Source organism: Drosophila navojoa, chromosome 3 (genome assembly GCF_054131105.1).
Source record: "Drosophila navojoa isolate 15081-1374.11 chromosome 3, UAZ_NAV_1.0, whole genome shotgun sequence".
NCBI lineage: Eukaryota > Metazoa > Arthropoda > Insecta > Diptera > Drosophilidae > Drosophila > Drosophila navojoa.
In genome coordinates, this window is record NC_142891.1 from 19260404 (window position 1) to 19283850 (window position 23447).

Sequence of the window (23447 nt, forward strand, 5' to 3'; positions counted from 1 at the left end):
GATAAATAAATTAAGACTTTTTGTTATTAAGTTTTTCTGTTTGATTTAATGTTATCTTAAATGAATAAATAAATAAAATTTCTAAATTTCGCTCCTATGCCTATTACAATTTTAAGTGTTAACATTTTACTCGATAAGTTCTGCTGAGCAGCATACTATTCCTTTTACACTTATGTATTTGCTCTGTTTACGTTAGCATGTCGCAGTTTTACATAAAACAGTGGAGAACTTAAATAACAAACAAAACAAGCTAAATAATACAAAAATAAATAAATACAGAATTACAAGTGGTATTTAATAATAATGCAGGCCGCCGGCGCGACTGTCAAGCGTTTCGGCGTGCTGCCCCGTCTATTCCCAGCCCGTCGACAATTTGCAGCGACAGCTTCCCAATGCGAGCCAACAGATTCTCCGCAGTCGCCGCCCCCGTCGGCCAGGCTCTCCATGAAGATGAGCGGGTGGCAGCTGCACAATTATGGCGGCATCGAGGAACTGCAGCTGTCCGACAAGCTTAAGTTGCCTCAGATACGCAGTTCTGACGAGTGCCTGGTCCGAGTCCGCACCACAGCAGTGAATCCTATTGATCTGGCCATGCTCGGCGGCTACGGATCGAAGCTGCTCAATCAGTTTCGCTGCCAGGCCAACGATGATATCGAATTCCCCCTGACGCTGGGCCGCGAATTCTGCGGCGTACTGGTGCAGAAGGGCATGGGTGTGTGCCATCAGCAGCTGCAGCTGGGGACGCGGGTCTGGGGCGTGGTGCCCATACCCAATAGCAATGGAGCACACTCTGAATATGTCGTGGTGCCGGCATCCTGTGTAAGCATCTCATTTCATTAATATGTAGAACTCATAAGAAGTTTAACCAATCTCTTCCAGATCGCGCCTGCGCCAAAACTCCTGGACGATAGCGAGGCGACCAGCGTTCTCTATGCTGGCCTGACGGCCTGGTCGGGAATGTATATCACCGGCGGACTGGGTGGTCCCTGCGGCGCCGCCACCTCGGCTGGCGGCGGAGCAAACAAACGCGTTTTGGTGCTTGGTGGCAGCGGAAGCGTAGGCTCGTTGGCCATCCAAATTCTGAAGTCGCAAGGCGCCCAAGTGCTGGCCACGTGCAGTGAGAATGCTGTGGAAATGGTGCGTCAACTGGGCGCCGACTGCGTGGTGGACTACACAAAACCGGACGCCATGGAACAGCTCTGCACCTATGCGCCCTACGATATAGTACTGGATTGCGCCGGCCAGGGAGGACAGGCTGCAGCCGAGTCTCCGTACGACTTTCGACAGTACATCACATTCAACTCGCCGCTTCTGGCAAACATTGACAAAAAGGGACTGTGCCTGGGCGCACTGCAGAACGTCTCGGATCTGGTGCAGACAAACGTGAGGACAGCCACGCAGCGCGGAGGGGTGGTCAAGTGGGGCTACTTCTATCCGGCGGCGCATGGCATTGAGTTTCTCAGTGGTCTGGTGGAGCGGGGCAAGGTTAGCTATTATTTATTTTATATTTATTCATTAATGCAATTTGAAATTCGATGACTTATTTACAGTTAATACCGCAAATCGATAGCACGTTTGATTTCAAGGATATGCCCAAGGCTTTTGAGCGGCTCAAGTGTGGTCATATGCGTGGTAAAATTGTGGTTAAGCTACAGACTGAGTGATGGGTGATAATTATTTTGTTAAACAAGTAAAATAAAGTTTTGAAATTCATTAAATAATTGACAGTTTGCATAAATGAATTAACATTACTCAACAGTTTCGCAACGGTTACTACTAAGCAATCGATAGGCTATGTGCACTCTCAGTTTAGTTTATCGGCCGGCCTGCATAGCCCAATTGGTTAGCTCGCTTGCAAATTGCATATTTACGTATTTATTAAACAAAAAATAAATTGGAATATGTAAAAATGAGGCGATAATTGCAAAGCTAACAAAATATTTTTTCAAAATGGCATCATAGGTAAAAAAGCTAAACAAAAAGAAGTTTATTTTTAAGCACTTCAATGTTTTGTTTTTGCTAGTGCTTTAATACTAGTGCCGGTTAACTGTGATAAGTGCTTAATTAGTTGAGTTGACAGTTTGTTTAAAACAATAAGAAACACAATCTTTTAATTGTTCTTCAACACTTATAAATTATAAATAAACAAGTACATATGCACCGCCGGCAAAAACAGAGAACGCGTTTTTTGAGAGCAGCGAGAGCGAATAGACTAGAGTTGTCAGCTGCATGGAAGTGATTTGTTTTGTACCATTCAAATAAACGGACTTGTGATATGATGTTAGAGCTACAAATTAATTTGGTAATTCATCCTTAATGCTCTACTAAAATTCTGCATATTTTACATTTTTTAACTATATTCAACTGGCACAACGAAATAAAAATGATATAGTGTACCAAGGTGTTGGTGAGGCGCACACTCGCACGCCCACCAAAGGTACGAAACTTTGGCAATGAAACGGCAACACATGGGTCTCTTCGACTACTAGAGCTGGCGAAAGCCGAAGGTACGCACTGCCTGAGAGAAAGAGCGTGGAGAGAGTGAGCGCACGAGAGAAACAATAACAAAAATGGTCTGAAACATGCTCATCAACATGCGCGATGCGGGGCAACATGTGCCGCAACATTATTAGCCTTTGTGTTTGTTGGAATTGTGTGTGAGCATGTTGCTAAATATATTTGGTTTGCTTCGAAGGGAGATGAAGATTTTCGGGAAACGTGCTTCTCTCGGCTGCGTAGCAGCATGTTGCCCAACATGTAGCTTGCATAGCATGTGTGGCTGCACTCAGTGCCGTTGTACTTTAGAAATGAAATGAAACTCCGGCTGAGTTGTTGTTACGTCGTCGAGAGAGTCGCGTGTTCATGTGTCGCGTTCGCGTTCGCGTTCTGATATGTCCGTTGTTGCCACGGGCTTTGTCTGGTCGCAATGCATCAGCAGCAGCAGCAGCAGTTCTGACTGACTGACTGACAACAGATAAACAAATCGGCAAGCCGCGAAGTGTGTCTGAAAGTGCGTGTCGTTCATTTAAACGGTAAATGGTAGTCCCGTTAATCAATTGCTTTACTTAAAGCATCGTGTTGTTCCGTTGCTTTTGTGTGCATGTGGCTCCCTGTGTGTGTGTATGTATGCGTGCGTATGTATGGGTGCCTGTGTTGCTAAACAATAATAATAAAGTAATCAATTGGCACACGAGCTTCCATAAATTGTGTTTAATTCGAATTACGCTAATATACAAAATATGCATAATATTAAAGAAAACATAAGAATCGAAGCAGAAAGCGCAGAGAACAAAAGCGGCACAAACAAATAATAGAAACATTTTTTGGATATCTTTTTCAGATATTTTTCATTGATTTTTCTACTGGCGCGCCACACACACCGCCACATATTATAAGAGCGAGCGAGAGAGATTACGGGAGAAAGAGAAGAATAGAGCAGGGGACAGGGAGAAAGAGCGAGAGAACGTTTCCATGCCGCCTAGTGTTTTGTGCACATTTTGGCATTGGAACACATTGTGGCACTGTGCCTGTGTGTGTGTGCGGATTATCCTTTTTTATATATTTTGTTTATTTTCAAGTGCCTATTTCCATTTTGTTGCGCACGTTTTGTGCTGCCCATTCGTTTCGCTGCATTTCATTCTCGCCGCGTTTCAATACAATAAGCATGTGTGAGAGTGCTGGCAGCTGCCCTATGTAAATTTCTCTCTCTCGTCGGCGTTCGCTCTTGCTCTTGCTCGTCGATTAACCCCCCTTGGTGGCAGAGTTTTATGTTTTCTACTCTGCTTTGCTCGCCCATTCGCATCGTAGCTGGCGCCGCTGTTGACGCTGGCGCCGCGCTCTCTCGCTCTCAGTCTTTCGTCTCTCTTTCTCTCTCTGTGCCCATCGTTCGCCTGGCGCTGGCTGCAGTCGTTGTCCTTTGGCCGTGCGCTGCGCGTTGCCAACCAATTTGCCGTGTGTGTTGTCATTGTCATAATAAGAAAATTCCTGCTGTGGCTGCGGTCTCCGCAATTGTTTATGCGTCATTTCGTCAGCAAAATGTGAAACATTTCATTGTCATCTTTCCAGTGTCCTGCCGCCGTTACGGCTAATTACGTTAACAGGAGCAAACAACAACAATAAAAAAAAACGGGAAAAATAAATGAAAACAAAAATTTGCAAAGGAAAAAAACCCAATAAATCGTCATGAGGCTATTGTATTGACAAAACATAAGTGTTGCATACTTTTCGCGTCGCGTGTTACTTATTTAATTATTCGGTTCGTCGTCTACCCCGTACGCCCTCTAACCGTTAATAAATCTCTGATATTCACCTCTATTTCTATCAACTACGTGTGTGTGTGTGCTTGTGTATATTTTATACTGCTCTGTACATATGTACAATATTTGTCGTCATTATCATCATCATCATCGTCATAGTTGTTGTTGTTGTTATTTACTCGGCATTCGTATAAAGTAAAAATATAAATAATTTGTGTTCTTCGGTGTTGTCTCGTGTAAGTGTCTATAATTTGTTAAACTACGACAAGCGATCGGCGAAAAGCAAAAGCAAAAGCAATCATAATAACACTTATCGATATTCAATTACGATATGGCAAATGTTCCATTGTGTGCGCATCGATTTGAATGTCAACTGCCCAAGCAATCGTCTCCCCAACAACTCCAACAACAACAAGTACAACTACAACACCAACAGCAACAAGCCGTTCAACAACAAGAAGAAGAGAAGGCTAGAAACGCCTAGCAGCTGAAAATTCTTCAATTCCCATTCCCAGTGTAACTAACTAAATTTGGGAATTTCCAACAACAAAATTTGATGAACTCTTGAAAAGGTAAGCCGAAACCGCTTTCATAAACTTGAATAAATTTTTGGTTAAGGTAGTGCAGATCAATATAATATATTATTGAAAAAAGTTATTAACAGACTTCTATAAAATATAAAAAGTAATATAAAAATCCATAAAAATTATTATAATTGCATATGAATAATATAAACAAGTTCAAATTAAAATAAAATTATATTTTATTATTTATTACTTTAAAATTTAATATACACAGATTTTTGTACTTCTCTTTCTGGTCAGAGATCTTGAGCCTTACGTTTCGTCTATTGTTATTAAATTAAAATATATATAATTTAGGCGAAATGATGTGATTTCTTAAATAAGAAACTTGACGAGATTCGTCTTTTATGATTTCCTTTATAACAAATAGCCCAATTAAATTATCATAACAATAAAAGTCTATGTATATATAAGTACATGGGTGTGAAATGAGATTCAACTGAAATGACGGTCAGATGATACGACGTTTTCCATTAAAAGATTAAAAAACAACAAAAATGTTGACGGGCAGCGCTTTCCGAATGAATCGCCCGCTTCTTCGACGATATCTAAAATGCATTTGCATAGCGAACCGATCAACTGTGAAATCAGTTAAATAATTTAGACATAAAACCAATCAAAATCACATGCATAATAGATAAAAGATAAGCGAGGCGCAGGTCGCTCGGTAATCAGATGATTAGAATCGTCACAAAAAAAAAAAAAAAAAAAAAAAAAAAATCCAAAAACTCTTGTTTTTGCCTGCACCAAACGCTTGAGATACAGATGCAGATACAGATGCAGATACAGATACGCAGTTGGCCTGCGACGGCTCCGAGTTGTACTATCTGCATCTCTTAATGACATCGCAGGCGGCGTTTGCTTTTGTTATCCACTGTGGCCGCAATGTGCGGGCAGCATGTTGTTGCCTTGTTTACTCTTCGAATGGAAAACGCACTGTTCGATACCAGATGTGTGCATGTGTGTGTGTGTGTGTGTGTGTGCGTGTGTGCGTGTGTGGCAAGCAAAAGATACGAAACGCTGCTGCTTGTTGTTCTCGTTGCCGATGTCTGCAAAATGCATTTGGCTATTTTGGTTAACTACTTTGGCTCTGGGCCGAACGCACAGACGTCCACTCCTAATGAGGCAAAATGTCGTCGTGCGTATCGTGTGACACTAGGCAAATATCGAGACGACTTTCAGAGCCATTACACAACTCTGGCGCTGCCTCTCCCCCTCGCTCGCTTCCTTTAACTGTATCGTCATCTCGTATCAGCGAGTGTTTTTTTTTTCTTTCCATCTTTGTTTTCGCTAAGGACTCAACGTGCCGCAAATAAAGATTGCCTCTTACCCATGCTCTTTGTGTTGTTGTACAACGCATTAGCGTTTGACGAAAAGAAAATCAGAAAAAAAGGAAGCAAGTGAGAGAGAGAGAGGGACAGTGAAACTAAAGCTAGGCAGGGCATAATATACATCATCAGGAGGACGTCAGCAGCAGAAAACATCACGTCCAGAGTCACATTTGAAATTCCAATATCCTGAATATCTGGCTACGTAGTGGACACACACGCCGCACAATACACACATGCACACACACACACAGACACACTTGCGTCTCGCTCTTTGTCCAATTAATGAGGCTTTGTTGATAAAATGCACTTAAGTCTGTTTACAGATGATTAGGAACAATTCATGCAACATGAATTCGCCTGAATGTACATATAGCTCTATACATAAGCTGTTCTCTGTGCATCTCAGATTGCCTATTCATATGAAATGTGTTGGTTTTTGGTTTCTTCAAAACTCACTTTAAGTAGGACTTTTGACACATAGCAAACGATTTTGAGTAGCAGCAAATGTTATGTGAACAATTTTAGCAGCGATGTTAAGAAATATTAACAGCTGTTAAGCACTTGCCTCTTTATTTGTAACTATGTTGATATTAAACTGGATGGAAATCTCTTATTGGGAATATTTTCGGTATAAAGTTCAGAATTACTTAAAAAATGTTAAGTTATAACAGATGTTAAGCAATCCATCTCTTTTTTAATATATACTTTTTTCTGACTCAAGAAGCAAGAAATGTTATATTGGAAATGTTAGCATAGGTTAACTGTTATGTTGACATCAATGTCTGTTAACGTCAAATTGTAATTCTCTTTCTTGGAAACCTTATGAAGAAAATTATGCATGAGAAACTCTTTATCTTCTGCCTGTGGTTCAAGTTCTGGGACTGATTTGCCCCGTTGCTGACTCAGTGAGTTAAGTCAGTCGCTACTCAATACTGTGATTAACTCATCTTATGCTGGTTTTTCTTTTTATTACTATCTGACTGAAGTGCTATTTGATAATTGCCTCGAGTATAACTGGCGCGGGGCAATCCAATGTGCATTCTGCTCCGCGATTATCTGGCAAGACTTTTGGCATAAACATGGTAACTGTAAAAGCAACGACTGCTGTCTCCTGCAGGGCACCGACTTGCTTCTACTTCTCCTCGAAGCGCGTCTGGGCCTGGCTATGGCCAAGTGCGAGTATCTAAGCTATGTATCTAAGTATAACCAAAGAAGCCCGTATGTTTTGTATTATGTTACACAAATATTTAAGCTGCCTTAAGTAGATACAGCGAAACGCGTTTAAGATATACAAATAGGCGAGAGACCGAAAGAGCAGCAAAGAATGAAAAGCGAGGAAAAGCGCTGCAGCAACAACAACAACAACAACAACAAGAACAACAGCGAAAGCAACTGAATGAAAAGTTACATTAAACTTGTGCCTTAGCCTCCTCCTGAGTGTGTGTGTCTGTATGTGTGTGTGTGTGTGTGCGGGTGCCCAGTAGGAGGCAAAAGTCGTGAAAGAAGTTATCACTACTCAAGATATATGTATATATGATATATATATATATGTACATATATATATACACACACACACACACATGCCTCTAGTCTGACTTTGGCTCGGGACTCGAGCGGGTCTTAGTTTTTATGTGCTATTTGTATAAGTTGTCGGGCGATGCTCTGTTTTTCTATTGATACGCATATCGTTTGCCATTTGCCAGCCACTCCCCCACACACCACACCCCACCACACACACACACACCCGCCCCCACCCAACGGAGTCGACACAATTTACTTCGATTCAATTTCTACGATTTCATCTTGGCAAAAAGTCGTTGGGCAAACGTTTGTTAGCCACTCGGCCAGCCTAGACAGTCGAAGGAGGTAAAGTTGAACGAAAAGTTGAAAATATCTGCGAAAGCAGAGAAAGAGAGAGTGGGGCTAAGCTGAGAGATACCCTGTAAATGCACTGTAAAAAAAAACTTCTATTCAATTTGCTTGAACTTTGCCTTTGTAGCAGAATTGCAAATTTTCACACTTGAATTTTTGCATATTTTAGAGCTAGTTCTATACTCAAACCTATTTTGGGCCTCATCTTGTGCAGGGTATTTGGACTAGCTGAAGACACAGTCAACCTGCATCCATGAGTTACAGTTGGCTTTAGAGTTTAGGCCATTTCCATGCATGCTTATGCCTTATAAATTTCAATAAATTCATGAATTATTTTGCATGCTATTAGTAGCTGTATCGTTTCTGTCTATACTACATGTTGTTGTTGTTGTTGCTCTTGTTATAATCCCCACTAATACGCAGTACAGTTATTTGGAACTTGAATTTATAGGCAGCAGCAGCAGCAATGAAAAAGAATCGATTGGATTTAGTCCGTCTGTCGCTCTCGTGGGCGTTTTTAATCAAGATACACGAGCCTCGACTCCTCGACTCCTCCACTCTTCGTCTCGTCGACTGCCACTGACTGTCCCACCGTTCTAAAATATTATTGTTATTTGCTTATGCAGCTCCACGGCTCTGCAGTTAGTTCTCTCTGTGCTTGCAGTCTCCGCACAGATATCACTAGTTCGGCTGAATTTATGTGCCTTATATGTACTATCTCTTTTTCTGCCTCTTATTTCAATTACCGAAATGGGTGTGCCCATTGTTGCAGAGCCAAGATACGCTGCATCTGCCAAGGTGCAGCATATCAAATTGGCTTTCAATTTTAAAATTCATTTCATTTGCTGCTGCTTGCCTCTCGATGATATTTAAGAGTTGATTATGTGGCTATTCCATGAGCAATTGCAACTATTTTAATACTTTACTAATAAATAACAATAAAAATAAAAATACTTTTTTTTAAGATTCACATTTTCCAAATATAAAACTTGTTTTTAAGCACAAACATTTAATTTCCATTAACTATTAAATATTGTTTCTATACATATATTTGTGAAGCCATCTAAATCAAAATAAATGCCAGATATTGGAAAAAAATTGATCAATGATTGCACACATTTACCTGAAGAACTTCTGTGTGTGTGTGCGTGTTTGTGTGTGTGTGTGGGAGGTGACGGCGCCTTCATTAGTTTAATTATAATCATTTTTACATGTCAGCGCAACGCAAATGCCAAAAATAAATAACAAAAGCCAATGGCAAAATGGCCAATGGGCAGGCGATACTGGAATATATAAATAAATATATATATACATACATTAATATATATATGTATGTGTGTATCGCTGTTGACCAAATTAAGTTGCAAGTGGCTGACTGCCCAAAAATGATTGATTTAATGAGGCTATCATTGACACTCGGAACGACCACACCCAGACAGACAGACAGCCAGCCAGCCAGCCAGATTAGGCAGCGATTCGTATTAAAAGGCAAGACCTTGAATTGGGGACATTTTCGTAAGGCAGCGCGTGCCTGGAGTGCCAAAAGAAGGAGAAGGAGAAGGAGAGAAGATAGGAGAGTGTAGAAAACAGAAGTGAAATATAATTAGCTGAAAAAAGTGATTTATAAGTATATCAATATATTAATAATTTACAAGATAATTACTAGCTATTTATAAGTATATGCTTTAGCTAATAATTATAGTAGACTAAAAATGCTGCTGCTGCTTTCCCTTCTCCTGCTCTCCTCGCTCATTAGCTAATTCAATGTATTTGTAATTTAACACAAAATGATTACAAATTTTAGTTGTTGTTTATGTCGTATTTCATTAAGTATTTACGTTAAATATATACTATATTATACTATACTGCAAACGACCTTTGAGCGAGCATATCATAAACATGGGGGGCACACGAACTTTTTCTGATTGCCCGCACAGTTCCCAATTTGTAGTATTTGCTGGCTGCTTTTGGGGAACTTTTCCATCCAGTTTATTATGCCATAAACAATTAGGCGAAAAAGTTGCCTGTCCTTGCGTGGCGAGAAACCATTAAATAACACGCAAGTGGCAAGCGGCAAGTGGCCAGTGGCAACTGGCCAAGGCTTAAGGAACTGACAGCTCTTCCGCACCCGTGCAATATAAGCCCGCATTGATTCGAACCAAAGTACAAAACAAATTGTGAATGTCTGTTCAAATGGAACAATAAACACTTTAGTATCATGTATTATATCACATGTGTGTGTGTGTGTGTGTCTGTAAGGTGTGTAAGCGGCGGCTAACATATGCTAAATGGGCGATTGTTCTGCCTTATAAATAGAAACATCGATAACATGCTATGTGTCTAGAGGAACTAATTAAATTATTAAATATTTTTAATATAATTGAAAATAATTTTCAAAATTATTATTATTATTATTTTTATTAAAATATTCATTTTGCTTTAGCAAATTAATTCCACTCTCTTTGCATTTTTAATCTCGACTCAAGATAGTTGAATTATTAATCAAGAAAAAAATTGCAATGCATAAATTAAATGTTTGCATCTTTTTGTGGCTTATGGAGTTCATATAAAAAAAAAAACTACAATGCCGTTCAGCGCACCAACACAAAAAGAACAATAATAATTTCGTGCACTCGAATGATACAAAAAATTCTTTTGTTTAACCATTAAAATGCAGCATTTGCTTCGTTCTATTTGCTTTGGTTTCATTCGAGTGAAAATACATTTTACACGGCTGATGCGATTATATCGTAAAAATTGTGAACCATTTGAAAGTCCGGTTACAGAGTGCGTGTGTGTGTGTGTCTGCATAATTTGTAAAAAACATAATTTATAATATCAATAAATGACAAAAAAAGTAGAATGATATATAGATATAGCACTGCATGTAGTTAAAATAATAATCGAACGCAAGAAAAACCAAAAACAGAAAGAATTTTGCGACTGCTGAATACTCGTCCACGATTTAAATGATAAATAACTCAGTTTTGTAAAGCTCAGTAGGAAATCTACAATGGGTAAACTGTCATAGCTACAAATCCTTGGAATTGTTACGCCTGAGGAATATGAGGAATGAGGAATGAGGAATAATATATAGAATGTATAAAGTTTGAGCACGGGAATAGAAAGGAGTGTCTCATTTGACTGATCTCAAGTATATCTTAGATATGTATACTGTAGAATCCCGAAAATTTAAAAAAGCAAGCAAAACAGTTTTTTATTTTCGATATACACAAAAATTCAATTTATCGATAATTATCGGAAACGATTTTTTTTTTCAAAGGGGATAGCATTTTTTTAGTTTACCAAAATTTTCTTCCCTGTGGGTTAAAAATTATCGACTGTGTACTCAAAATGTTCCAGCGTATTAAGTAATACCTTTACTTTTATTACTATTTCCGTCATGCTTTGGGTGTATTAGAAAAATTGAAGAGATCCTCCAACTATTTCAAATATTTTATATTCGCTTCAGCCTGCATTTATACTGACACACGGACGGCTGAGTGGACATGGCACAAAACCAATATTCTTCTCTTTTACACTCAGAGCGAGTATGAAAAGAAGAAAAATATTTGAGCAAACATTGAATTTTTAATTGCTGGAAATTTGTGTTTCTCTGGTCTGAATACATTGCCATTGCCACATATGTACACATATACACATACATATTTATATACAAAAATATTTACATCCGCTTTTTTCTGCGTTGCTATTCAAATTATTAACTGCTTTTCATTTACGCGGATTTTCGTTTTGCAGCTCTGTTTTTCTTTTGCTTTAGTTAAATTCGTCGCATGCAAAATTTATACGTGCACGAAATATTGTATGAAATCTAAATTGTTCGTGTTGAAACATTTGCCCTAAATGCAAAAACACATTTACAAAAAAAAAAAAAAATAAATAAAAAAAAAATATAGGAAATTTATTTGATATATATTTTTATTTTCATTCACAAGCAAATTTCGTGTGTGTGAAATTAGTATAAAATCCACATTTTGAGGCTGAATGAAAAGCTTTATTTGCTTCATTTTTGTTGTTGGGATAAATTTGTGTAAAGCATAACACCAAAATAATTTGAGCTCGGAATTTGATAGCAATTGCAATATAGGTGAAGTAAAGTACTTTGAAACAGGCCGAAAAAAAAGGATAAAATTAAAATATAAATAGGGATTTAGCTTTATTTATTTTTACTTTATAGACAACAATTTGATTCAAAACAAGCCACAAAAGCCAAAATGAAATTATATAATTATAGTATATTTAAGTTTATGCTTTCAGTTGGCGCTTTGTGCGCAAATAAATAAATTGTTAATCAATCAAACCAATTAAAAAGAAATATATCTATATATATTGATCCATTTACAGCATATGCAACGAAATCAAATAAAATTCAATCAAATTACAAATGCATGGCTAAATTGCAATTTCAACTTACTGTGGTTTCACTGTGGCTGTGCGATTATATAAAAGCTACACACACATAGGCACACCTGATGCCTGAGGCCTGTGTGTGTGCTCTGCTGTTGTTGTTGTTGCCGATGATTTTCTGGCCGCTTTTATGTAATTTATCATTTTAATTTACCGCCTAGTTTGTGTATTTCGTGTTTAATTAGCAATTCACTGTGTATAAATATTTAATTTTGTTGCTTTTAATGCTCGACTAGTTATCTTGGGGTATTTTTATTCATTTTCTTTTTTTTATTCTGTTGCGGTTGCCGATGTTGTTGTTGTTGTTGTTGCTGTTGTAAGTACTACATAAATAAATGCATTTGTTTCATAGGTTTTACAAAAGTGTTTTTGTTAATCCTGGTTTTTTTTTATTATCCCGTTGCTGTTGGCGCTACAGTTCGTTGCGCAATTAACTGCACAGGCGGCTTTGTGGGCCCACACAATATGCAACTTCCTGCGACTGCTTAAAAACTTTAATTATAATTTAATTAATTTTTTAATTACACAGTCGGAGCGCACATGATTTCAGCGATTTTTAGATTAAGTGGACATTTTAATTGGATTTCACAAGTTTTTTTTTTAGGTGCTACATTTTTTTGTTTTTAATTTATTTTAATTTCCATTTTTTTATATTGTTGTTGACGACTTTGTTAAAAAATGAAAGATTTGTGTAAGCAACAAAATTGTGACCTATATTTAAAGAGATAATTTTAATATATATATGTATATTTTATTTTTATATTAAATATGTGTTATTAGGTTATAAAGTTTCAATGAAAATAAAAAATATATATATATTTTTTTAAATATAATTTTAAATTTTTTTTTTGCTTGATATTTAATCACACAATTTCAATTTCTTTTAATGTGTTTAATTAGATTGTAAAGTTTTTGAGTTTAAAAATAATTCATTTTTTTGCAATAAATATTGCTTGCACTTAAAATTCGAATTCTAATCGAAAATATGAAAAGTAAATAATTATTTTAGGCACTTTTGCTGTTTCGAAAACCCCTTCAAAATAAATGAACGTCTGCTTGGTTACTTCTCGAATTCATTAAAATCGTTGAAGGGCATTTGTCTGAAAAAGATCAGCGGCAAATGGTTGAATGGAACTTGATGTAGTGCCCTTCAGAGTGAAACGAGTTGTGTTTTGCATTTGTCAGCGAAGCATCATTAACATGGCGCAAGTCTCAAAAAGGGTGCAACTCCCCTCAAAAAAAAAAAAAAAGAAGAAAAAGAAGAAGAGAAGTAGTAGTGTTCCTTGAACAACCCCCGAATTCGTGCAGAACGTACATATTTCATAAAGTGCACTCGTCGATGAGGCGCGGAATCGAGGAACTGCGACAGCTGCCAGAAATGGATCAGCGAACGTAAGCCTGGCCAAAAATTGCGTAGCATGCGGCAATGCCAATGCGCATTTAACCCATATGCATGCCTCGGGCTATATTGTGGCACCCATCAAATTGTCGTCGTCGAAGTAGTAGTAGCAGTAGTACGAGTAATTGTCTCGTAATTGAGTTCAAGTCTAAGCACAAATGTCAATGCTAAGATGAAAAATATATCGTAGTAGCACGGAATTGAAATGCAAATTGAAAATGTAAATTATTTTTGTTGAAAGGCGGCGCCATGGCCAGCATGGCCAAATTTCAGTTTTGCATTCATTCAGCCAAATGTGGCTGGGGTGGAGTTAATGGAGCTGCATTTTGTACAAAATTAACACTTAAATGTTTCCAGATGTTGTTTTCCCGACTCCGCATGGCCGCCGCCTAATGGGCAATAGATCAATATGTGCGGCACATGCGGCCAAATTGTGCGCCTGCTGCAGCCAGACAGCAAAACTAATAAAAATAAATTGTTTTGCCAATTTTCTTAGACACACTTGTCAACTTATCATATTCGTTGCGGTTCTGCCCGAGATAAGCTGGCTGGATAAGCTGACAGGAGTGTGAGCGAAAGAAATCCACAAAAACTTGGGCTCTTAGGTGAAGGAAAGTTTATAGATTTAATAAATATTTGTGGAATTAAAGCTGGGCAAGTGTTTGTAGTTTGTGGAATTTAACTTGTAAATTTAATTTAACTTATTATTATTATTATTATATTTAATAAATAATATGTATATATGCATTTCTATACTTTCATTGATATAGTATGCTTCATTGTAATTTATTATTACGATTCATAAATATTATATCATGTGCACTAATATATGGTAACAATTTTATTTTATGGTATATACGATTAAATTTAATAAAATTTCCAATATGTGCTGCCTTCAATCATTCGTTATTAATCTCACTCAAAATCTCATTGATCTTAATCTCAGCTTATATGCACTCGAAATATGAAATCTGTAATCTGAAATCCTTAATCATTTCGCTCATTCCCTTCTCTTACTTATCGCTTTTAATTCGTCCTCTTATCACTTATAAATTCATGCGCTTCCTGACGAGTTGTGGGAAAGATTATAGTTTATTTATTTTTCCATTTTTGCTGCGGCTTACATTGCTGTGGTTCTTTCCTTTATTCTTTTTTTTCGAGTGCCCTAATCTTTTGATTCTTTTATCAAATTTATTTTGGGTTTTCTGGTTGCGCTGTAAGCAGGAAGAATATGATACAAAAATTCTTGGAATCACTTTAAGAAGACTTTTCAATATTTGTTAGTCATTCCAAATGAAGTACTATAAATATATAAAAATTAATTATAATTATGGACAGCCTCTTCTATTTGTTCATTATCTTAGACTCTGCTTATATATCTGCCTGCATTTTTTTGTTCTTTTCCAAGTGTTTTCAATGCTTAAAGCTACGTCCGGCACTTGACTCGCCCACACTCTGGCAGAGACTTCTTTCTTGTTTGTCTCATTTTGGCCAGACTTTGGGCAAAGTGAGTGAAATGCATTTGGCCCGCATTAAATAACTCAAAATGGAATATACAAAGTCCGAAAATTCTGTGTGGAGGAGTTGTGAAAAGTTTTCTTTTAAAAAGTTACGTACGATTGGATGACACTTCTGTTTTGCGGGCCTGGCACGATGGCGACGTCGTAGCTCGATGCTTTTCCAGATGTTGCAACGTCAAAAGTGCAATGCCGGACTGAAACTTATTTAGTCCAGTTTCCACATTTCCACAGAGCACTTGACTTGTACGAGATAGCCAAGTCTCTGGTACCGTCACCCGACACCCGTCACCCGTCGCCCGTCGCCCGGCGCTGAATCCATGCGTCTTCTTTTTGTCTCATTTCGCTGCGGATGGCACAGCGGCTACTCTTGACAAGTTTGAAATTTCAATTAAATTCATTTGAACTGCGGCCAGAGTCTGCACCGTAATGAGCTGTGGACAAGCAGCCATTTGCTGTTGTCGTTGTTGTTCTTGCTGTTGTTGCTGTTGTTGTGGGGCACACTGAGTTGACAACTCCATTGGGGTAGAGACACATGGTCAGCCGCAATGAACTCTAGTGTCCAGTGGCTGAGCTCGTGGGCGGTGCGAAATTTGTGAGCGGAAAATGTCTTCATCAATCAAAGAGTGGAGCAGCGACTGACGCAGTCACTCAACTCAATTCAATTCCATCTACAGCCAGGCAGTCAGTCGCCTCTGGCATTCCCCGTCCTAAATGTTTTGTTGCTAAATTTCAATTACAACTGTAACTACTAAGTACATTCAAGTCCAGTCAACTTTTCAGCGTAAACTCTTCACTCACACACACGCACATACATAGAACGAACAGCTTCAACGGCAAGTCCAAGTCTTTGATTCGTTACATCATCAGTCAGCCTGGTTCTGGTTCAGCTGTCAACGAGCCGAGCTGGGATAGCCAAAAGTTTTTTTGGCCAACAAATTTACCATCAGCTGCAAGTTGGCAGTCCACAAATTGTTTAGCTTTTTGGCAACAACATTCGCAGTTTGTTGCCTAATTGCTCATGTGCGGGCATTTAATAAGAAATACGATTTGGACCAAAAGCAATTTCAGACCAAGTTAGCAAATGCATGTGAAGATGTTTAAGCTGAGAAGTTTGTCTAGAAGACTCGTACGACTTTAGTTGAGCTTTGTTCTTGACTTATTATAGATTTCTACATGTTTTATAATTTATAAAATATATACAGTTAAGTCCCAAAAGTTCGAATTATACAAAAATTCGATTTACATGGAAATTTAAATTATCGAGAATTATCCAGAATGAGAATTTTTTGCGTTTTCTCGCGGTTTTCAATTAACAAATGATCAAGAGTCGATTGTGTAGATGTTATATATTTATAAAATATATACAGTCAGGTCTCGAAAATGCAATTTACATGAAAATTTAAATTATGGAGAATTATCCAGAATGAGAATTTTTTGCGTTTTCTCGCGGTTTTCAATTAACAAATTATCAAGACTCGACTGTGTAGATGTTATATATACATATGTATGTGATTAGATGCCTATACATATCTATAAATCTGCTTAGAATCGACTACTTATTACGTTTAATTGCATAATGCTGTTTAGGTTTGTGCTTTTTGGGTTAATTAACAATTCCACTTGCGAGTCAATTTCAATGCGAGCCCAAGGAAACACTTAAAATCGTGCCACATCCACTGCCATGGGCATGTGTGGCTCCCGTGCTGGCTACAAATGTCGACCCGTTCGCCAAACTGCTTGCCAATTTCAAGTCTCTGCTGTCATTGTGGTCGAGTGATGTGCCCTCGGCTCCCTCCGGTGCTGCACCGCATGGCGTCTTCCAGTCCGTAAATTGTCAAATGTGTGCATGTGTGTGTGTTTGTTTGTTCATCTCCCCACCTCTCTTACTCTCTTTCTCTCTCTCTCTCTCTCTCTCTCTCTCTCTCTCTCTCTCTCTCTCTCTTTATCTGCCGACTGGCCGCATTTCCGTTCCCCAGCGACATTTGCCTGTCAGTTTGGTTTGGTTTGGTTGGGTTTGGCCTCGCTGGCTGGTGCTTAATTATTACAGCATAAATTATCGGTAGCTCGTCCAGCGCCAGTTGCATCTTGAGATGCGTCGGCGGTTAGTCTCATCCTCAACCACCCCCCGTCTCTACCTCCCTCTCTCTGTCTCTGTCTCTGCATCATTCACATGATTCACTTAACGACTGGTCGGCTCTCGATTTGCATACTAAGAGGCTTTTGTTGCCGGCCCAAGCACACGCGCGGTCAGCGTTCTATATGGACGGACGCCGCTGATAAGCTGCAACCGCCCTCCACCCAGCACCGCCTCCTGCCTGGCCACCGCCTTGCCCTGGCATTTGAGACCGGTTTGCAGGCCTTGTTCCATTGTTCGATTCGATTTGGAAATGCTGCGCTTGCAACCGACTTCCATTTGGCACTGACGTTGTCATCCACTCCACAGATAACGCACATTATACTCGGCTTTGTTTGCACGCATTTAACTGGATTGTTTATTGAAATCGTCTTTAATATATATTCTATATGTGTAGATAAATCTATCTATTTTATTATTTTCAATATGGTATATCTGCAATGCGCTGCTATTAGACTCGACGTTTAGGCAGACGGCATTTGGTTTCCTGTTATTCCTTTTTTTTTTGATACCCTGTAAATGTTTAAATGGGCAAGCATAATAGGTATTTATTGATTCGAGCGAGGTTATTTATTATTGATTATTATTATTATTATTATTATTTAATTATTTATTATTTATTATTTATATTTATTATTTATTATTTATTATTTATTATTAAGGATTTATTATTTAATATTTATTGTATTCTTATTGATTTATTTTTATTTTTATTATTTCATATTTATTTATTATTTCATTATTTATTATTTCTCTTTCTCTTTCTTATTTATTTTTCTTTTTCTTATTATCTTATATTTTCTTTCTTCTTTAGTATTTTTCTTTCTTATTTTTCTTATTTCTTCTTTATTATTTTCTTCTTCTTTTCTTCTTCTTTCTTCTTTCGTCTTTTCGTCTTTCTCTTTCTTTTTCTTCTTATCTTTCTTCTCTTTCTTTATTCTTTTCTTTTCTTTCTTCTTTCTTCTTCTTCTTTCTTTTCGTTTTTATTCTTCTTTTTCTTTCTTCTTTCTTCTTTCTTCTTTCTTCTTTCTTCTTTCTTCTTTCTTCTTTCTTCTTCTTCTTCTTTTCTTCTTCTCTTTTTTCTTCTTTTTTTTCTTCTTTTGCTTTCCTCTTTTCTCTTCTTTCTATCTTTCTTCTTTCTTCTTTCATTCGTTGACTTCTTTCTTCTTTCTTCTTTCTTCTTGCTTCTTTCTCTTTCTTCTTTGTCCTTTCTCTTTTCTTCTTTCTTCTTTCGCCTTCTCTCCTTCATTGTTTCCTTTTCATTCCCGCTCTCACATTAATTCAAACAATTTTAAATCCATCCACACCCTCCTCCATATATACCTACTCAAGGGTATCATTTGGTCGGCGACTCACATTTGTCATCCGCCTACATTTTTTGGGTAACTCAGTTTTTTATTGAACTCTTTGGCAGTGGCACGTGATTTATTGATCTGCTCGCACTTGGTTGCCCCGCTGCCTGCACTGGGAATCAATTTTTTATCGCTAATGGCAGGGAGTTGAGTTAGGTTCGGTTACGAATGCTTCAGACAGTGCCACGGTTCTCAGTTCTCAGCTCTCAGCTCTCAGTTCCAGTCAACCCAGTCAGCCATCTCAGCCAGCATTGATGAGTGTGTTAGCGAGTGCTAGAAACATTTACCATTTACCATTTACCACGCTATCTCCTGATGGATTTGCCGTGGGAATTTGTAATTTCGTATGCAAGTTGTGTCTGTGGCGGTGCTTTGTGTGTGTGTGCTATGTGTGTGTGTGTGGATGGATTTGGTTACCCTCAGATCCTAAGTAAATATGATGGGTAATTTCTTTTTAAAGGTTTTCCGTGAGCCATTAGGCAAATTGCAATACGAGTAGGCTTTAAAGTATTCTAAATCAAATTAAATAGCTGCCGTCGCATTGAATTTGTAAACAGACCCTGAGCGAGGGCGCTTGGGGGGGCGTACATGAATTTTCTATTTATATAAACGCAATAAGAAAACTTTTTGTTTGATCGTTATTTATTCAATTTCCTTTACTTTCTGTCTTTGCAGGTAAAATTCAGCCTAATCAGTTATGTGAGAATAATTGAAAGCGTGTGTGGGTAAGCATATAATTAGTATAAGAAATATATTAGAATAATCATTTAAAAGGTAGAATTTAATAAAACAAATATAAAATTTTGAGTTAAAATTTAACTCTTTATAAGAATAGTAATTATAATAATATAATTATATATTATTTTTACTAAAAGTTCGGCTTAGAGCCAGATCTTCTTTATGCCTAAGACCTGGCAGGATTTTAGCTCTAAGAGATCTTCATTTCCCATACACAAATTCAAGTAGCTTAACTAAATTGAGCAAAAATCCAATGGAATTTCATATTTCAATATTTCAATCAATCAAATAAGATATTCATTAAATAATTTGTCAGTGGCATCAGTTTGATTGAAAGCGTGTGTAGAGAGAGAGAGAGAGAGAGAATCTTTGCATTTTTAATAGCACGCAACAATTTTTATATTTATGTCAGGTGAAATAATTCTTGAAATTCATATATAGCACACACACACACACACACACATACGTATTCAAAATATTCTGCTGCTTCTGTGATTGGATGCTGTTGGCTTTAAATGTCTGCATGGCACAAGCGAAGCTAAGAAAACCAAAACGCAAGCATTCTAGAAATGACAACAGACATTTTGCTAACCCTCCAGCCACGTTCCCCTCTGTTGACATTTCGCCCATCTCTCGAACGTACACACATACATACATATATACACGCGCTGCCAGATTTTTGCTAAAGAAAAAACTAATCCCCTTGGCACGCGGCGGCGACACTTCCAAGAAGCAAAAATTCGCAGCAAACAAAGTCAAAGAGGAACCCAAAAGTGGGTTGGGACTTCTCGGAGCTCGGAGCTCGGAGCTAGCAACTCGAAGCTCGGCGCTGACACAAGGACACACAGGACGCACGAATCTCGTACATGCTATGGACATTTGGGCGACTGGGCAGGGCGCGGCAGGGCGGGTAGGGCAGTAAAAGCGTACCGTTATACAAACATTACATAAAAATATTAAATTTATGATGCAATAAAAAAAGAGTGTTAAAAGGGAGAGAGCTGCAAGAGAACAGCGAGAGAGGGGTGCATCGAAAACAGGAGGCGAGGCAATGTCAGCATGCGTGTTGGAAGGGTACGTGACTTAGACGTGGGTTCCGGCCTGGCCATGGGTTCGCCTCTTGGCAGCGACTCGTTGGCAAAGTGGAAACAAATTAAAGAAAAATGCGCCTCATGAAAATTGGACAAAGCCAAAGAACATTTCCATACATCAGCCGTGACACAAACGACCCGACACAAGTGATCAACTGGACCGACCAACCGGTCCGGCGTATCCCAAAAATGATCTCTCTTCATACACACAAAAAAAAAGTGGAAAACAATATCAATGGTAACTGTTTTTAGTTAAGCCCTCACGTCAATGTTAATAAAGGGATGGCAGTCGCACAGTGAGACGAACCAAGGGTTGCTCTTGGGCCGGGGGTTGTCTGAGAGAGAGGGAGAGAGAGAGGACACTGAGCAGCAGGGTGAAGTGGCAAGCAACTCTCTCTCTCACGTACAATTTGTGTCTGTTGTCTGCTTTTAGGCAAAAACTGTCACACGCCGTCCGCTTACTTTGACTTTTGACAGGCCAAAGTTGTGCGAATCCATAGTCTGGGGTTTTTGCGCTTCGAATCAACGTCTGGCTGGCAATTATATATGTGAGCACGTGCCAGCCGAAGCTGAGGGCACATCAATTTGATTGGTTGTGCAAAATTTTCATTATTCTTAATATATAATCAAATTCCATGTGCATGAAAAGAACAAACGTACGAACGCACGAACGATACCATTGACAGCTCTGTAAGAATTGTAACTAGGGGTTTCACTTAATTTCATTAAGTGGATATTCTTTTATTGTGAAGTTCATATGGGATTAGGCCGCAGACTGATTGAATCAATTAGTATATTTAATTGAACGCAATGAAATTTCCTTTTCTAATGCGCATGAGAGTGTAATTAACTATTTAGTACTATCATATACTTAATTTAAAATTTAAAAGTGCATTGAAATGTCAAATATAGGCAGGAGTTAAGGTAACTTCCAGTCGGTCAATCCCAGATGGGGGAGTCTTTTTCTTGCTTTTCTTCTAATCGAATTATTTTAACTGTGAGTGTGGCTTTATATATAAAATTAGATTTCACCTTGAAGTCTCGTTGACAAAAGGTCTTACAAAGTTACTTAGAGCTGAAAAAAATCGTAGAATAATAATAAATAATGCACAGCTCTTTCACTTACTAATTAATTAAAAATGCAGGCAAAGAAAATTTATAAAACAAAAGAAAAGATTAGACAATCAAATATTCCTTTGTAAATTAATAAAATATACTTGGTGAATATTTGAGCTATTTCGACTTGCATTGAATTTTAAATTGAATTCGCTTTAAGAATTTGTGACTTTAATATTTATGCTCAGCTTCGTTAATTTAATTACAAATGTCAATATGCGTGCATAAATTTCCGCAGTTCGTTGTTTTAACGCCCATTTGGATGTCCTCAAACACACACACACACACACACACACACACACACGCCCCTCTATATAATTTGCATGATTTGCATGGATTATCCCGGCCCATTCCGAATATTTTCACCGCTATTATGCAATCACGGACATGTGTCCATGCCCCGCCGCTTGGCTCAGGCGCAGTCGACGGCGGAGGTAAGTAAATAATCGTAAACACGCGACATTGCAACAACAACAACAATAACTTTGGCCATTGAAAATCTCGTAAATCAATTTTTATACATTCTAATTATGTGATTAAGTGATTTATGACCTTTCTGTGCCGTTGACTGTGACTGTGGCTGTGACTTCCACTGCGTCTGCGTTGCGCCACCCGGTGGCACACACACACCACCACACACACCTCGTTCTCAGTCCACACCTTCATGTGCCACCGCTCTTCCCTTCGCCTTTTCTATTTTATTTTCTATTCTATATACATTTTTTTTGCGTGCCACACGTCTCATGCGTCATTTTATGGTCAGCGTGTCGCTGCGATTGTCCCCCTCCCCCCCTCTGGTATATAGCATCTTTTGACTTCGGCTTGAAATGCATTGACCCAGCTCAAAAATAGAAATATACAAAAATTATGATGCTCCACATTTGGCTGTTTGTATTGCGATCTCGTTTCATTTTGTTTGTTGTTTACGCTCTTCAAAACATTTTTACGGTCGCATTAAAACGCACAAAATGTGTCCGTGACATTTATGATGTGACAATGTTACCTAACTACCCCCCACACACACACACACATACATATACATACACTTAGGCCACGTCTTGCGAGTGCTGTCCCAGTCAAAGTCACAAAAATTCTCCCCTGTCCATGACCCACACAAATTGTTTGCTCTTTGGTTACTTTTATGCGGCTCGTTTAGTTTGTTTGTTCAGTTTTTGTGGTTCTTGAAGTCGTTGAGAGAGTGCAGAGCGTCTCGTCTGCATTGCTTCCCATCTACTGCTCATCCAGACTTGAAATATGATTGGGTTCGATTTAATTGATGGCTTGATTGATGTATTAGAGTGGAAGCTGAAGCTATATATATATATGTGTGTGTACTCGTGCATGTCTAAGTATCCATTTCCCGCTGATTTATAGTGGCTCGTAAAGGAATCAGAGCGCGTGTGGCATTTTCAAGTGTTTCACTTTCCACATCATACCTCGCTGTAAAGTTCATGTTAGTATGCAGGCTAAGTGGTAACTAATTTGTGTATTTATTTGCCCATTCTGGCTTTGAAGTCACTCTGATATTAATTCATGTGCTGCTCTGCATTCAAATAAGCCAAAGCCTCAGCTAAACCATCCTTAGTCACTCATTAATAACTCGGCGGCAGTTGACAGTCTTGTCTA

At 38.3% G+C, this 23447-nt stretch overlaps 1 protein-coding gene across 1 annotated transcript; it reads left to right on the plus strand.

The window, feature by feature from the left end:
- Positions 1 to 169: 169 nt before the first annotated feature.
- Positions 170 to 1721, plus strand: LOC115563639 (NAD(P)H oxidoreductase RTN4IP1, mitochondrial). Its single transcript, XM_030386942.2, has 3 exons — positions 170 to 819; positions 880 to 1485; positions 1551 to 1721. The coding sequence occupies exons 1-3, from the start codon at positions 304 to 306 to the stop codon at positions 1662 to 1664; spliced, it is 1236 nt and encodes a 411-aa protein (XP_030242802.1). The 5' UTR covers positions 170 to 303; the 3' UTR covers positions 1665 to 1721.
- Positions 1722 to 23447: the final 21726 nt, after the last annotated feature.

Coding starts and splice junctions, on each gene's coding strand:
- LOC115563639 (XM_030386942.2), top strand. CDS start 304: ATGCAGGCCGCCGGCGCGACTGTCAAGCGTTTCGGCGTGCTGCCCCGT. Junction 820..879: donor TCGTGGTGCCGGCATCCTGT/GTAAGCATCTCA, acceptor AATCTCTTCCAG/ATCGCGCCTGCGCCAAAACT. Junction 1,486..1,550: donor GTCTGGTGGAGCGGGGCAAG/GTTAGCTATTAT, acceptor ACTTATTTACAG/TTAATACCGCAAATCGATAG.